This window comes from Scylla paramamosain, chromosome 12 (assembly GCF_035594125.1).
Source record: "Scylla paramamosain isolate STU-SP2022 chromosome 12, ASM3559412v1, whole genome shotgun sequence".
Taxonomy (NCBI): Eukaryota; Metazoa; Arthropoda; class Malacostraca; order Decapoda; family Portunidae; genus Scylla; species Scylla paramamosain.
In genome coordinates, this window is record NC_087162.1 from 22,390,661 (window position 1) to 22,407,947 (window position 17,287).

A 17,287-nucleotide genomic window follows, 5' to 3' on the forward strand; every position below is an offset into this window, starting at 1 on the left:
AGCCTTTTCTAGACCCTTAAATAATTGGAAGAATGGGACGAGTTATTCTGAACACACAAAAAATGAAATTTATAGAGTTTATTTAATTTTTGTGTCTAATGTATTATTTTTTGTGGTTTGTTGGTTTCTGTAAGTATTTCTTAAGTACATTTTGTGCCAGTAGTTTATAAATAACTTTATGTGCCTCCTCCACAGAGAACTGGGGCCGTCCCAAAAAACGAGGGCGGCCGCCAAAGAACCACAAACAGAAAAATGGGAAGGGTCGGGAGAATGGAGAGAAGCCTCCTCCACCTCCAAGGGACCATGTGGAGAAGGCAAACAAGCTGAAGGCTGAGCTCCTAAAGTCCATTGAAAATCTGGGCCGCAAGCTCCCACCTAACACTCTTGACCAGCTGATAGATGAACTGGGTGGGCCAGAGAATGTAGCTGAGATGACTGGGCGCAAAGGTCGTGTTGTGCAGAGTGATGATGGGCAGGTCACATATGAGTCTCGATCTGAGGCTGATGTGCCTCTGGAAATCTTAAATATCAGGGGTGAGTGGTTATCTGCCAGTGGATATAGAGTAATGAAGAATAGTGCCATAAAAAATAAATAAAAAAATGTTTCTTGCATTTATGCTTTTTGAGTTTGTCTAAGTGCTTGTCTATGAGATATAGCTAGCTTATTTGCTCATGATAATGTACTGTAGGAAAAGTACTGAATTTTAGAGATATCTATAAGTAGTGTTCCTATTAATAATAATTTTGTCTTTACAGAGAAGGAGAGGTTCATGGCTTCAGAAAAGGACATTGCTATCATCTCAGAGGCAGCCAGCTCTGGTATCTCCTTACAGAGTGACCGCAGAGTTGTCAATCAGAGGAGAAGAGTTCACATAACACTTGAGCTGCCTTGGTCAGCTGATAGAGCAATCCAGCAGTTTGGTGTGTACTTATATGTGTTGTTTTTTCTGTATGCATCCATCCATGTACTAGGTTGAAATACTCCATAAAAAGGAGTAGCTGAGTGTAGAGGGCACACATTGTCACATTGTTAGACTTTGTTGTCATATTTTTTGATGTTCATGGTAATGAATGCAAGGAAAGATTATTCACTCAAGGAATCAATAATAATTTGTCTTTATTTTATCTTTCAGGTCGTACTCATAGAAGTAACCAAGTGAATGCTCCAGAATATGTGTTCCTTATCTCAGAGCTTGCTGGAGAACGAAGATTTGCATCCATTGTAGCAAAGAGATTAGAGAGCTTGGTAAGGCCAGTCTTGATGTATCATATTATTATGTAGTCTCAGTCTCTATCCGTATTGATATTGGAACGTTCATGTACAATAATTCAACCATAAATTATTTCTTTGGTCTGAAGCTTAATTTACTTCTTGCTTCCAGGGAGCATTGACACATGGTGACAGAAGAGCCACTGAATCAAGGGATCTCTCCTCCTTCAACATTGACACCAAATATGGTCGAATGGCCCTTGAGTCCACCATGAAGACCATGATGGGTTATGAGCACCCTATAGTTCCTCCCCCTGATGACTACAAGGGTGACTTCTTCTCTGACATCCAGAATGCCTTAGTTGGGGTGGGGATGATTCTCAAGGAGGATAGCATATACCAGTTGGACAAAGATTATAACAATATGAGTAAATTTCTTAACAGGTGAGGCATAACAAGGAGTGGTTATGTCATATCTAGTGAATGAAAATTTTTTTATATTTCTATAAAAATATGGACAGATACCTTAACAAATAAAATACATGAAAGAATGATTTGTCATTAGGTTAATAACTTTACATATTTCTGAATCATAATACATCTTCCATGGTCATATCATGTAAGTGAATATGTAGTATGAATGATTTTAAGTTGCCATGTTGTCCATCCTAATGTTAATAGCATATGTAACCAGTATTTAATTCTATTTAATTTTTCAGAATATTGGGGATGCCAGTAGAACTACAAAATAGGTTATTCAAATACTTCACCGACACTCTTAATGCTATAGTTTCCCAAGCCAAGAGGACAGGGAAATATGACATGGGCATCCTTGGTAAGTATATGCAGAATGTTTTATTGACTGGAATGTAGGTGCTGATAGTTGTGCTGTAATACACTGTCTCATCATCATCATCATCTTGAAAGGTATTGTTCATCTCATGGCATTTTCAGTAAGTGCTAAGGTTGTTGTGTCTTAAGCAAATATTTAAAAATATAAGAGAAATATTATTTGATACTAGTCATAAAAATCTCGCCTCGTGTGTGTGGACTTCCTGCAGTCATCCATCATCAGATAGAAAACAACACCACCTGCTAAGATTTTAAGTCAAGTGTATGGTGAAATGAGTGTTGTTGGGTTACAAAGCAAGACAACTAGTTGCCTCCACCTCCATCCATTGTTCCATCCACTTCTCATCTTCCCTTTTCTGTCCTTTCCATCAGTTTCCTGCCAATTATTCTGTAGGTTTTCAGCAGTATGTATCATTAGCTAAATGAGACAAATTATGGAAAAGATTAACAAGGTAACAACATAATCCAGGATAGCAAGGCAGCTGCCACCATCAATACAGTAATCAAGTAGCTGAAGGCTGAAATGCACACCAACACAAAGGGTCCACCATATGCAACAATTTGGTTACCAACAGTTAACTGTGATTGCAATTGACTTGTACCATCAAGTAGGAAGTCACCATAGCAAATGTACAAGCCCATTGCAATATTTCATTCATTATGAATCATTGTTTGATGCTATATAGGATTAAAATTTTCCATCAGGAGCAGTTTATGATTTAACACAAGTTACCAGGAACTATTTATGTATGGAGTTGACAGAATTTTTTGGCCACAGATTTGGGAATTGGAGGTGAGGGCTGCCGGAAGACTAAGACCAAAACTTGGGTCGGGAAGCATGTGACTGGCACAGCCAAGACAGAGCTCCACACTGTCCTGGTAGAACGTGGTCTGTCATGGGCAGAGGTCCAGGAAAAGTGGGCAGAGCTTACTGGAGACTTGGAAGGCTTCTACCTCTCTCACCAGGTGTGTTTCTTGTAGCTAAGTTTTGGTTAGTTTTTCAGCACACATGAAAATAAGGAAATCAGACCTTAGTAGGAAACCAGTTAGTCATTAACTTTTGTTGTCATTATGTTTAATTTGTTATTATTCTGCAGGTGAGAAACAACAAAAAGACGGCTGTATTGGCAGTCCTTGAACCATCTTCAGCCAACAAAAAGAAGGACAAATCCTCCCGTATGTACATCATCTACAGACCAAACACTGGGATGCAGATGAAGCAGGAAGCATACACAGACCTGAAGAAAAAGTACAAGAAAGTAACCCCAGATGAGGCTCAGGAGCACTGGGAAGAGCAGTTTAAGGCTTCTAGTCATATATGCTCTCATGCATACTGGTGAGTGAGCAGTTGAAGAAGTGAATGTGGAAGTGATATAGCGCACGCGCGTGCTCTCACACACACACACACACACACACACACACACACACACACACACACACACACACACACACACACACACACACACACACACACACACACACACACACACACCAAAATACAACATCCTCCTTAGAAATGCAGATGTCTTGAACAGCTGAGAAGAAAAGTTTACATGTAAATGCTAAGAGTTTAGATCAACAGAAAAAAGTTGGACAGATATAGATATGAAATAGGAGCACATTAGTAGCTCGGGCCCTGTAAATTACAACTCAGTAAACAAATAAATACACATGCAGGAAGGAAGGATTGTGGGCCTTCTGTTTGTTGTAGGCTGCAAGGTCATAGCTTCTCAGCTTACATCACATTCCTATTCCCAAGGGATTTGAACCCAGAAGTCAGGGTTGTGAGTTGAGCATTAATTGCCACACCAATGAATTTGAATACTTAAGAATACTCAAGCTAATTGTAGATGTTTTAGTTGTTACAGTAATTATTGTGTAGGATTTTGTCTGCCATATGGTTATCTCTCTTCCAGTTGTTTTTATTTTATTATTGTATTCATATCATAGTAAGATTTTCTTTGAATTTTTTTTTAATGAGCAAGTGACTGTTCTTCTTGCCATATAGTGATCTTTCTTTAAGCAATGATATATTACTCAAGGCCAAGTGCCAAGGCCAAGTTTCCACAAATAACTATTCATGAACCACACAGGCAAGGGAATTGCCGGAGAGTAAACAGTGGGATGGAATGTGAGATTGGGTTGCGGCGCCGGACTTACCATGTGCTGTGTGGATTGGTGCTGAATGTGTGGGCTCGAGTGGAGGATGTGTTGGCCTCAGCACCCCACTCAGCAGCCACCAAGATGCAGGTGGTGAGACTAAAAACCAGTGATGGCATCAAACTTGTGGGTGAGTATTTACTCCAGTTTTTATACTGGTGGCCTGTTTGCCTTCATTCCTGTGTTTTTTGTAAGGTAAAAATTCCACTCTAAAAATTCTTAATTATTGTAGCCAGAAATTGCCTTGGTTATTATTTTAACCAGTATTGTATATTTTCATGATGCAGGAGAAAAGAGGATGTCAAAGCTCATATAGCTGATGATTTAATGAGAGAGGATTACTATTTTTACTTTATTTACTTATTTATTATTATTTATTATTATTATTTTTTTTTTAACGTGCAGTTTAGAGTGATGTTGAGGTTAAGAAAAACCTGTTGATATTTACTTTACAAATCTTCACAGGGACTCTCATTCCAAACAATCTAGTGGAGCGGCTGTGCATGGTAATGGAGGAGGAAAGCACGGAATCCTTTGAGCAAACCTTCTCTGATGATGAAAGCCGTGATAGTAAAGACAGCAAGGAATAATGGCAAGTGTGTTGTAACAGTGAACAGGAAATGTGAAAGACTAAAAAAGGGAATGATTAATTTGGATGTAAGAAAGGAACAAAGGAACCACAACATTGGGTGTGTCTCATGGTCACTTCTCATAATTATTACAAAGGCACAAACTCCACACAGAATCATTAAATAGTTGACATCACATAACTTCAGTTGTGGAGTGTTGCTGCAGGTTGATCAAGACGCCCCATCACTCGTGTTCCTCTTGTATCATACAAGTGTCCTGGAGGGGCTGTTGGACCGTCAGGATAGTGAAGGTAAAGTTGTATTGTGATTCTGTGTTACCTTTAAATAAGTTGTGTAACATCTGATTGAATGCTGTAAAGTGTACTCCAGTTCTGGACAGCTTTCACATAGTGATTGAATGCTGAAGAAATCAGGCTGTCTACAGGTGGTATCCATTGACCTTACTTGATGCTACAGGCTCATGGGTCACCCTCTAGAATGACACCTGTTACTTAGGCAAGTTACCTGTTAGGTTATCACCACTACTGAGCCGCTCCCACTTATTTATGGACGTGTAGTGTACCTGCTGTTAAGCCAAGGACCACTCTATTTTAGAAATGAAAAGTACAGTAGATATAAATTTTAGTGGAGAATTGTAGATTTTCATAGAATTTGGCACTTGGTAATTTGCATTGTGTATTATGTGTGCACAAATTACTGTATGTTGCCTCTCAATATTACACTTATATGATTGAGTCATGATATTTTATTCTTAGGGTATTTAGTACCAGTCCAACATTGCATCATGTTAGGTTTAATGTCATTTCACTTCCTTAATTTCTTTCTTCATCTATATTTATTTTGATAGAGGTTTAATGGAATTTTCATTCATCTGGATATTATTTCATAACTGAGTTTGATGTATATATTTATAAATGCATTTTTCATACTTTGTATAAAGGTATATAGTTACTTCTAGGAATCAATTGATTTTTTTTTTTAGTCTGACTATAGACAAATCTATTGATATTGTTAATTTGCCCAATTATAATTCAAAATGCACATCTGTAGAAGTTGAGAGTTTATCTTTTCAGTGATAGCTTCTTCAGTACCTTCAATACAGGCAGTGCAGTGGATGTGGATAACTGATGGTCACCAGACAGGCATCAGCAGGTACTCAGCATCAGTTTACAGGGCATTTTCCAAAGTATTGTACAACATGATCTCGTATGACCTGAGCACGAAAGTTGCAGCCGAAGTCCTGGAGCTCTGTCCGTAGCTTTTTTGTACCAGGATGATGCAGGTGATTGGCTACAGTGATTTCCTCAGTAAAAACGGGTCTTCATCAAATGTACAGCTTACAGTAGTCAAAGTTGTGTTGCAGCGGGCGTTGTGGTGCACATAGAGCTCCAGGGTCGGCTGCCAAGCATATGGTGCCGACGACGCAACAGTGTAGATAGTACAAGTGGTACCACGGCAGCAACTGGCAGCAGGAGGGAACACAACTAAATTTGTTATTGTTTTTAAAGTTATTCAATAATACCTCGGAGTAGCTTTTTATGTTGTTTGGTAGATGCTTTGTAGAGCACATTAGTAAAACTATAAAACTCAGTTTGTTTTTAGTGTACCAAAGTAGTTTAGGCGGTTGTGGAGGCAGCAGGTGAGCTTTGTCCCTCCTGCTGACAGGTGCAGTGTTAGGTGTTCTTCCATGTGAGTCATTGTGATTAGGTCAGTCATGCCATTCATACCATATCTTATCTTGGTCACTTCCTTCATCAGTGGGCAGGTTAATTTTGTAGGCTTAACCAAATGTAACCCTTTGTCACAAAACTAATTATTTTCAGTATTATTTGTCAGTCTCATACAGACATTCTTAATACCAGTGTCAGATATCATCTGGCTAACATCAGGATATAGGGTTGCTTTTTTTTAGATCTCATTCATGATTTATAAAATGTCTCAACTTCGCAGTTCATCGTGCTGTACATTGTATACGAAATGCCCTCATCAGAAATTGAAGCATTTGGCTGATGGAGAAGTTATAGGATTTAGTTTTTTTAAGAGGAACACCTTCACTGGGGTTCTGCGCAGTAGTAACCTTGAACATTCCCCATCAGTCAACTGCAACAGGACACAACCAACGTAAGGACTGTACTTACACTGTACTGTACCAAACTGTTAGGTAAACATGTAGAAGTCAATAATACTTGGATATTTGTTTTTCTTTGTATTTTTGATCCTGTTGGTTAAGTTTCATGTGACATAATTATGAATTATTATTTAAATGGTGGTGGCTGGTCTCTTGGAAGTGAGGATTGGTGTCCTCTATCATAATATATGCCATCTTTTTGTATTCTTTATTATTACATGATAGTCAAGGGTGGTGCTTGGAACCTACTCAACCTTGTCCATTTTTCCTTTGCTTTCAATACAGTGGTACCTCGGTATATGTCTGCTTTGGAACAAGTCAACTTGGTATACGTCCTGTTTGGACGTAAAAAAATTTACTTGGTATACAACCTTTGTTCGGAATACAACTTGCATGCTAGAACTTGTATGGGTCAAAATGAGTCACGACACTGCGTGGTATCCTTACCTCTCTTGAGACAGTCATGACTGCCCACAAGCATTAGTACGCCCATTGCTACCATTCAGTGAACAACTCGTGCTAAAATTGTGAATTTTCACGTGATAGTTTTTCACATCAATTTTTGATAAAGTCATTAACCATGAATTCTAAGAATGTTAATGAGAAGAGCCAAGCAATGAAGAAAATGATTAGCATCATGATGGAGGTGGAAAAAGAGATTGTAAAGAAATGTTGAAAAATGAAAATGCGGCCTTGTTCAGTGATGTGCCAAGTGTGTTGCTGACATCTCAACAGCTGGGCTGTGTTCTTTGCCTCACCTCCATGACTAGGCCACTACCTGTTTTATTACTGCAGTCATGTAAGATATTTTTACTTTTGTGATTCTTTGCTTTTTGTTCAGCTGTATCACTAGCTTGCTTTAAACATTACATGCTTTAATGCATTACAAAAAAAAAATTAATAAATAAAAAAATGCCCTGCTAAAAATGAGGGTGCATCTTATATGCCACCAAATATGGTATTTATTTTAGTATTAAGCAGTGTTTAAATTATTTTATACAACCCCATCAATGTACTGTATAATATGCCAATAACAATAGGATTTCTTTTCATGGGAATGGATTAATCATTTTCCCTTTATTTCTTATAGGAAAAAATTGGTATATGTCCTGCTTGTTGTAAGTCCAAGGATCTGGAATGGATTAAGGACGTATACTGAAGTACCACTGTAGTGATGGAGAGAAAGATATGTAGAGATAAAGCTTTGAATGAATGAAGCTGGAAAGGCTTTGGAGAAAATGTGGGACAGGATTGACAAGATAGGACTATGGAATGTTCTGAAAGTATACAAAGTTGGAGGGAGGTTGTTGGGAAGGCAATGCCTAGAATAGATGAACTGTATGAAGAGAGCACTGAATGAGAGAGGAATGTGCAGTAAGCAAAGTGATTGTGCATGATAGAGGCAACTGGAGAGTGACAGTGATGAGTACATGAAAATGATGCCATTTGTTGACCACCTACAGGGACTAATTTCATTGACCTTATCAACCAGGTTCAGGGAAAAAACATCTTTCCTCTTCTACAATCTGTTATTTCATCAGTTTCCTTGAGCTACAAGCCATGATTCCTAATTGGCTACTACAAAATCTTGAGGTTTTCTTTACATATTACTGCACTTTAACATCCAACTTGTAGTGATCTCTTCTGGGATTCCTTTATAATCACTCACCTCTGCCAACTTTCTTGGCCTTTAATTTGTTTATCTGGAAGGAACATCACTCACTAATTAAGGAAACATTTCTTCACTATTGTAAACTCATTCACATGTTTCTCTAGATGCTGAACATGAAACACTTCTTTAGCTACAGTGTGCCTTAATTCTTTATTTTTGCTTATAGGTGTCATGTGTATTTGTTGGCTTGTGCAACTGTTGGCTTATGCTTCTCTTAACTTTTGTCCATCACTTAGGACTGAACTCAGCTCTCAGTACCTTTTATTCTTCTCCAGAAAGAAGCCTTTATACAGTGATTTCTTGGATACCATATCACTGCAGTGGCAGAAGTGGATCTGGATACCTATTTCTCATTAATAACTAATGCAGTTATGGATAAAACTGCTCACCTTAAGACATCGATGTAGAACTTTTGCCGTTAAAAAATGTGAACACAAATATTGTATTGTGGACATTATTGTCACTGGAGGCAGAGGTGCATATCTGATACATCACTAATGCAGATTCAGACCCATCCTCACTTTCTTGCTGTTGCACCCTCCTATCCTCCTATCCCTTTCATGTGGAGATAAGATTAAATTCCCTCTTAAGGAAATCACTTCCCCATCCTCTTGTTGATATATTCCCCTCCCATCCATAACTACCACAGCCTTTTCTTTTTATATGCACATTCTCCTTTTCCTACAGTGGCTTATACTTTTCTCTTTATTACTTGTTCCTCCAAGTCTGATGCACCACTTCACATTTTATGATAACTTTTCTTGCACATCCATCTACCCATATCACTTGCACTGCCAATCAAGTAACAACTATTCAGTGGCTTTCTCACTCTTAAGCACTATGCACTGGTTTAAAGACTACTCAATCTTTTATCCCTATGCCTCAAGTATAAATCAATAACTATGAAAGGCAATAGGATTGTCTTCATGTCACTGGGACTTATGGGTTTTGACACGATAAACAATGATGCTGTACATATATTTCACAATGGAATAATTTAAATCAACTGACTTGTAGTATAGGTACATTGCTCTAATATATACAAAAAATATACTTGCACAAATTTACAGCCTCAATAAAACTGCAACATACAACCATCTAACCTGACAAACCATTACCATCTATCACGATGTGTGGCCTATCATTCACTTCACTAAATTATTTGATGTCAATGTGTTCCACCATGCAGAGTCTGGCATAGTTATTATGCCAACCAAGAATAAGTAAACATGGTAATACTGTGACTGGGTTATGCCCTCACCCACTAACTAGCTGACATATTGCTGTCACTTAAAATGTGCTATAAACTGACTTTATATTCTTATAGTCACCTGTATTTGTGTACAAGGTATCTGATTATATATGCAGTACAAAGTTAGGCCTGGTTCACACTAGTCCATTTTTACGGATTCCGCCTCTGTCCACCATCAATGTCATAAAAATGGAGTCCATACTGAACAGAGGAATTGGCCACCGTCTCTGTATTCATGATTTGTCAGTATGGCTGCACAGAGAAGAAACCTCCTCGACAATGAATTTACATACTTCTTGCCATCTTGCTGCTTGCAGCTGATGAAGAGAGGCCAGTGATGTGGAGAAAAGTGTAATTTATTGCACAGTAAAGAAATATAAGTAACTACATGCTAGTGAATCCTACATGCCATGATGGGGGCAGTAGTGTCAGCTGTATCAATGCACGGTGTGGTGAAGAGGGAGGTTATACTAGTATTTTCCAAGTGAGGCTTGTTGCGTTTCTGCAGTTTGCTGGGGTGAAACCTGTCCAGTCCATCTGTGTGCTTGTGTTTACATGCTTTGCAGTGTTGCTGCACCTTACACTGGGACCAAGGTCTCTCCTCTTTTTCCATGAACAGTGTAAAAATGTTTAATTTACAATATAGTATTATTACATTATAAAACCGTGATTCAATAATGTTTTATTATGTACTTGAATATCATATTTAGAACACTCAAAATATTAGCACAGAAAGCACTGTGCCTGTCTCTCCATACAAAGTTGAAATTGGTTCATCTCTTCCACTCAACGGTGTCCATTCAAGATGAGGCAGAAATGAAGTCTGGTTTCCACAACAGTCACTCGAATGGAAATGGTGGCGACATCATTGTTTGATGGTGTACAGAGACGGAATCCATAAAAACGGATTAGTGTAAACCCAGCCTTAGGTATCTTACAAATAACTAAGGACTTTGTTTGGAATACAGAGTCACTATGCCATACATTTGAAGTGACTTAACATTATTACATGTTCTCATGTGGCAAAGTTACTATACAAGACTTGGCGCAATAGAGTTTAGTACCAAAAAACTTGACTCTTGGTTCCAACTCCAAGCTGCCTTCTTATAATAATCACTTCATTCCCCACTATATAATTCATTTATTCAGTTCTGTATAACTTATACAGATTACTTTACATTGATATCACTAAAATTATGGTTATATTGATGAAGCACAGTAACACTGTTTATATTAAATACAAGCACACTTTCTTCTAGCAGTGTTGCATTTACTACAATGGAGGCTCTCATTTAACTTTAAATTTTATATCATTGACAAGATTTGATACACAAGTTTGAACAAGTGCTTCATATTCCTCCTTAACTCTCTAAGTAAAATAGTATGCATGTTGAGGTACAAGCAACTATAGACTTGAGACCAATGGCATAGGTATCATTTACCTTGACAGTATTATGCATGAATGACGAGACTTAAGGCATGTCAGGAAAATTCATTTATTGCCATATAAGCAATAAAAATCTTAATATGCAATATATGAATAAGTATAATTATTTTCTGCATAATATTATGAGGCTCCTTACATGCAGGACTGCAGTGTAAGTCCAATATACGCCTTTGGTGAATCTGATTGTCAGACAGTATGAGAGGCAAAGAGTGGGATCACAACCAACTTAGAAGAAAGAACTCTTGCAATTTAAATACTTTACCTCTTACATTCATATTTTCAGAGTCATAGCTGCAGTGAGTGACAAATGCCACAAAAATACCATATTCAGAATTAAAGGGGTTACTTCATGACCATGACCACACAACATTAATAATGGGTACTACTTTGCTATGGTAGACAATACAGCACTACACACTGACATATAATGACAGGCACCTTCATGACTTTCACTACTGCTTAAAATGTATGCAGTACAACAAGCTTCCTAATTAATAATACTGATGAAAACTGCTGTGACGGTGAATTTCCTGGTACCAGTAAAATTTCCCAGTGATACTGAATATTAATTTTACTGGAGATAAAACAGTGGCATAATGTGTATATAACTTGTAAACAGGTTGCCTGAGATAAAACAATTTATGAACATGCCTCTATCCTGTGTGCTTGCTCATTCAAAACAAACCCAAACAGTCTGCTTTTGCACACAGGGTGAATCAGAGGTTAAAATACATTTTCACATGGTGAACTTAAGAATAAAATCAACCACATGCCTTTATCCAATACTTCTCACCAAGAATAGTATAAACAATGGAGAGGTGTGTGAATGTAAATATAGATGTACTATGTAGTATGTATGTAGATATAACATGGACTCTTGGACAGATTCAATGTGGCCGGCACCACAACATTTTTAAAGTGGGCAATGTTTGTCTTAGTTAATACTACAAAACTTTATTGCTGCTTGATTGTTCAAATGTTTCACCACTTGGTTCTTTGCCACACTGTTATATATGTATTTGCTATTCACTTAAATTATATTTGTTCTAACCTTCTGTCAAGTGGAGCACCTAGGACAATGTGAGTCTTCAAGAAGAGATCCCTATCAGCTTATCTTGTCAAGCTGTACCTGTACATTCAGCACAGTTTATGCCTGAAGTGCATATGCTAAGTCTAGTAGTAAACACAGGTTCCAATCAAATGTTATTTTATGTGTATAGGATGTATCAGTACATAGCTAGTGTTTCACTGTGGTATGGTTATACATCTTGAATTTAAGGCTGAGGTTATAATTACTAGTATAACTGCTTTACTGATAAAATGAAGCTTCAGATTTCTAGAATGACTATTCACTTTGCAAGTTTTCTGTGTTTAATCAAATCTATAGATACAAAAGTTATACACTGCTTTACTCTGGGGAGCCTACCTGCATGAACAGGCTATGGCAGAAATGCACCCAGATTGCCTGAGAGCCCACCAATAATTAGCAGAGTCCCTAAAATAATACCACTCTTGGCAGCATTAGAACGAATGGTGTATATGTGAAGTGGAAGACACAAACACTGACTTTAACAATCATTCAACTTCAATATTGCTATAAGCTTTGTTATAAAAAGTTAAAACACAAACTTGTTCTGAATAATCCATGCATCCAACATTAACAAATGAATTTGGTATTTACGGCCACTTCAGTGATTATTAATTGAAGAATCTCTACATACTATACTTTCATAAAATACAGTAAGGAGATATACAGTTCAGCAAGGAATGCCTTTCCACCTTGTACATACAAAAAACAAATGGCATCCAAAGTGGATTGCTGAAAAAAAGATAACTGATGAAATATGGCAGATAAATAATTGAACAACTTGTGAGACTATTATTTAAATTTAGATAAGTCAACCCTCAAACATTTCCCCCCTTCCCATTAATTTTTAACCTTCTCAAAAACCAATATCAATTTATCATCTTGATGTCACAAGCTTACATGATTTGTAGTGGCAGACAATACTGCAATGTCACTTTTGACATCTGAGAAGAGATATGTAATCTCCAATTTATATTTATGTTGCCTCACAATTTGTTTTCAAAGTGATATATAGTAGTGTATTTTTTATACCAGTAATTTTCAATGATGTGTAAGAGGGTTTACCTTTAAAAGAGAAGCTATTATGTAACACTAAGAAATGCAAAGCTGCAACATTATGAGATGAATCATGGAATAAATGGGAACTTCTGTCATGGCCATCCTCTGTGAATTCTTAGGAACAAACATTGGATATACATAGATAGATAATCTTTGTATGTCTATCAATTCTTTTTATCTTGAAAACATGTGTTTGTTAAAAATAATTGACTTTCAATAATACTTAACTATTACAATTTTTCTCCAGGTACTTTCCATTTACCAACCACTTCATCCATTCTTTTGTTACCTACCTTGGCATTCATATTTAACCAATTACAATTTATGGAAGCTGAATTGAGGAATTTTTGAATTTGTAAGTAAAACAATGTCAGGTGTCCTGATATATGAAATGCAGAATTTGCAATAAAGGGTAAAATTAGTTCTCAACATTATGCAAAATACTCAAAATATCTTAAATAGGCATTTTAAGTATTTCAGCTCAATCTAAAATTCATGAAATTTTACCTTGCTTTTTCAAACTTTCAGGCATGTATTCAACTCCAAGAATTTCTATTTAATATTCTCATATTCTCCTTTCTGTTTCAATGTCAACAGGAGCATACTTCAGAAATTTAATGTCATATTTCATCCACACTATTCATGTACCCATCAATTTGTAATGTATGAATCAAGGCAAGAAACAGTTCAACATCTATACAAATACCCCGTAAAACAGTACAACAGTAACTTTGGCTTTGTTTAGATACATGTAACACATAGCATACAGATAAACATGACATGACTGAATAATCCTTCACACATTTAGTATGTAACACAGATCCATACATAGTTTTTGGTGGCAGTTATAATGGAAGACTTTCCTACAGCCTCAGCACTTACAACCTGGATTGTTCTATGAAGTTATCCAAGTGAAGCACTATTCCATGAAATCTCAACATTTAACAATAGTATATCTAATTGTGCATTTCATTAGTTATGAGATGTGCACGTGTGTAGTTACTAACTTATGGCATAAGTGCAGCATCAACAACTGGTGACAAAGGCTCCAATATCCAGCATAAGGTGGTGGGGCTGAGAGTTTTTACATGGTGCAGTGATGTGTATGTGGTTGTGCTCATGATCAATATTGTGCTCTCCTGAACTACTATTCAAGGCACATAATTTCAGTTTGGAAGATATAAAATCACATTCCAGTCAGTAGTGAGAAAAAATATTCTAGTAAGGAAGTGCAATATACTATTTAACACAGGATCTCAGTAACTTGCTGAAAAAAAAAGAAGCTAATAGAATGTCTCATGATACTATGTTTTGAAAACTCATCACTGTGGTATGAATTAAAAAAATTACATTTAAAACTGTGCTGGTGGTTCACATGGTACATGATAATATTTACAGGTCAGAATTTTGACACAGAAGTACTACAAGAAGGCAGCCACTGATGACTTTTGTTCCCCAGAAAGTTGACTAAAAATTCCCACAATGATGTAATGCTAGATTCCTAGAAACTGATGAAACTGAACACCACACTAATATTCGTTCATTTGTTGAACTGCAGCATTAGTGACATTGCTGGTATTATGGTGTAATAATTATTACAACTATTTGTTCCAGTAACCTAATGAGAATGAAATAGAAGTTCATGAGACATCCCATTAACAGCTTTGGGAAAAGTAAGAAGACTTCACCTGGATCTCATCTGGAGTGTCCAAATGTCTCCATCATTTTCAGAGCCTTTAAAGTTTAGTTGAATATTTATTTCCAGATCCTGAAGGATAATATTGAATCCATAAGTAACACTGACTATTCACAACTGCATTAACCTTAAACTTTTGTCAAAAGTTAAAAAAAATTTTTGACATGAAGTAAAAGCTTGAAACCATAAATGTCTTACAAAGTAAGACTATTTAATTAGATAACTTGATAATGTATCTTACATTATTTTCTTCTGTTATGAATATGAACTTTCTTCAGATGAACCCTTTCTTATTAATTCAGTTATATTAGAAGATTTTTGCCAAGATTTGAAAAGCAGAAGTGCAAACAGTTGAAACATATCCTATGATTTAGTAATTTTCTCACATGAAGTCAAGCATCTTTTTGAAATCAGCAAGATTCTGTAGGTTTATGCAAAATGGTTCATTGATGCTATCATGTCTGCTTGTTTGCACCATCAGAAGTTATCACATCAGTGTTCAGGATAATTACATTATCAAGTCTTGTCACATATGAATGTGGATTTCATAAACAACTTTCAAGAAAACTTTGATCAATACTTTCTTTTGCTCTTTGACTAGATAAGTTTACTGTTCGATAGTTTCGGTAGAAATTCATTCCACCATGAAATTTTAAAATGTTGGATGATTATACTTTTTTCATACAATAATAAAATTTTAGTAATGTATTAAATGCAATTAAAGAACACTAATTGAGATTTATGTTTGTAAGAATTCAAATAACAGTATGTAAAAAAAAAAGAAAAAAAAAGAAATGAGTAACATGTCTTCTTGACAAAGTGAAACCTTATCAACAAAGTCCTAAAACACAGCATGTGCTCAGTCACATACAAAGGAATTGAGCTAGTAATCACAGCTAATGAAGTGTGTGTGTGTGTGTGTGTGTGTGTGTGTGTGTGTGTGTGTGTGTGTGTGTGTGCTTGCTTGAGAAAAGTTTAAGTACTTCAGAATACTAACACATTTACTTAATTATATAAAGCAATTCTGAGGCATTGAGGAATATTAAGTGGAAAAAAAAAAAAAGTTTGTTCCTTACTGTTCTGCCTGAGCCTCCTCCTCAACTTCTGGTATGACCACTTCCTCCTTTGCCTTTTCTAGCTTACTCTCTACACTCTTAATGTACTCTGCTACTTCAAAATGACCAAACTCTTCTGCATCATCTGCTGGTGTGTGGCCCCACCTGGAAACATAATTGAAGATGATGAATGAGAAAATGTGAACAGGTAATAGGAAGGGAGGGAGTTAGTTGAGCAAAATGATGTAAAAATTATCCAGTACGATCTGATAGTAATACAGTAATATACATGACCAGCCTGCAACATTTGCAGGGTCAAGTAATACAGGCATACATGAATGTTGAAAATTGGCGAATAATTAGTGTGCCATCTGAAAACTCCAGAACCCTTACAGTGTTGTGTTCCCTTACACAATTTATCTGGAATACTTTGAAATTATCACTGTTTTTTTATTCATGTCTGAAGATCAACTTTGGGCAAGGTTACTCTAGAGAGTATTTTTGACTTAGAATTATTTGAATTGTCAAATCCCGAAGCATGTACCCTAACTCGTGGGACACCATATATATATATATATATATATATATATATATATATATATATATATATATATATATATATATATATATATATATATATATATATATATATACAACAAATACTTTATGCAACTATGGTTACAGATCTCTGCTTATTCTTTAAAATTTGTGAGGAATATCACTAACCTGTCCTTGGGGCTTGGGGGAACATGGCACTTCTCCAGCAGGAAGACGACAATATCCATATGGCCCTCAGATGCTGCCAGGTGAAGTGCTGTTCTGCCATCATAGTCCTTCTGTCCCATGTTCAGGCCAGCCAGGGCATACCTAGGATACAATGATAAGCACCATAATACTCATCAGCCAGTGTGCAGTGCTAGCACAGAATAGAACACAACAAACAGCAGGTTTTATCTTATTATCTTTTAAATTCTAATAACTGGGATTCAAGAAATATAACAGAGTAATTCTTAGGTTCAAATCTTTTGCTCAGTCAGTGGTGTAACTGACTGGTTAGCTGCAGGAATGGATATGTTAAA

General features: G+C 36.5%; 2 protein-coding genes across 13 annotated transcripts in view; one reads left to right on the forward strand and one right to left on the reverse strand.

The window, feature by feature from the left end:
- Window positions 1-7,011, forward strand: part of LOC135105896 (protein strawberry notch-like) — a 35,181-nt gene extending 28,170 nt beyond the window's left edge. For all 8 annotated transcript variants that reach the window (XM_064014545.1, XM_064014542.1, XM_064014544.1 and 5 more), the window contains 9 exons: window positions 196-534; window positions 757-921; window positions 1,134-1,246; window positions 1,383-1,654; window positions 1,930-2,045; window positions 2,841-3,028; window positions 3,160-3,398; window positions 4,156-4,352; window positions 4,688-7,011. In XM_064014545.1, coding sequence (XP_063870615.1) covers window positions 196-534; window positions 757-921; window positions 1,134-1,246; window positions 1,383-1,654; window positions 1,930-2,045; window positions 2,841-3,028; window positions 3,160-3,398; window positions 4,156-4,352; window positions 4,688-4,812 — 1,754 coding nt within the window. In that variant the 3' untranslated portion in view covers window positions 4,813-7,011. The remainder of the gene's footprint in view (window positions 1-195; window positions 535-756; window positions 922-1,133; window positions 1,247-1,382; window positions 1,655-1,929; window positions 2,046-2,840; window positions 3,029-3,159; window positions 3,399-4,155; window positions 4,353-4,687) is intronic.
- Window positions 7,012-9,574: 2,563 nt separating this feature from the next.
- Window positions 9,575-17,287, reverse strand: part of LOC135105898 (glutaminase liver isoform, mitochondrial-like) — a 94,185-nt gene continuing 86,472 nt past the window's right edge. For all 5 annotated transcript variants that reach the window (XM_064014552.1, XM_064014553.1, XM_064014551.1 and 2 more), the window contains 3 exons: window positions 16,935-17,075; window positions 16,230-16,373; window positions 9,575-15,225 (listed from right to left, as the gene is read on the reverse strand). In XM_064014552.1, coding sequence (XP_063870622.1) covers window positions 15,213-15,225; window positions 16,230-16,373; window positions 16,935-17,075 — 298 coding nt within the window. In that variant the 3' untranslated portion in view covers window positions 9,575-15,212. The remainder of the gene's footprint in view (window positions 15,226-16,229; window positions 16,374-16,934; window positions 17,076-17,287) is intronic.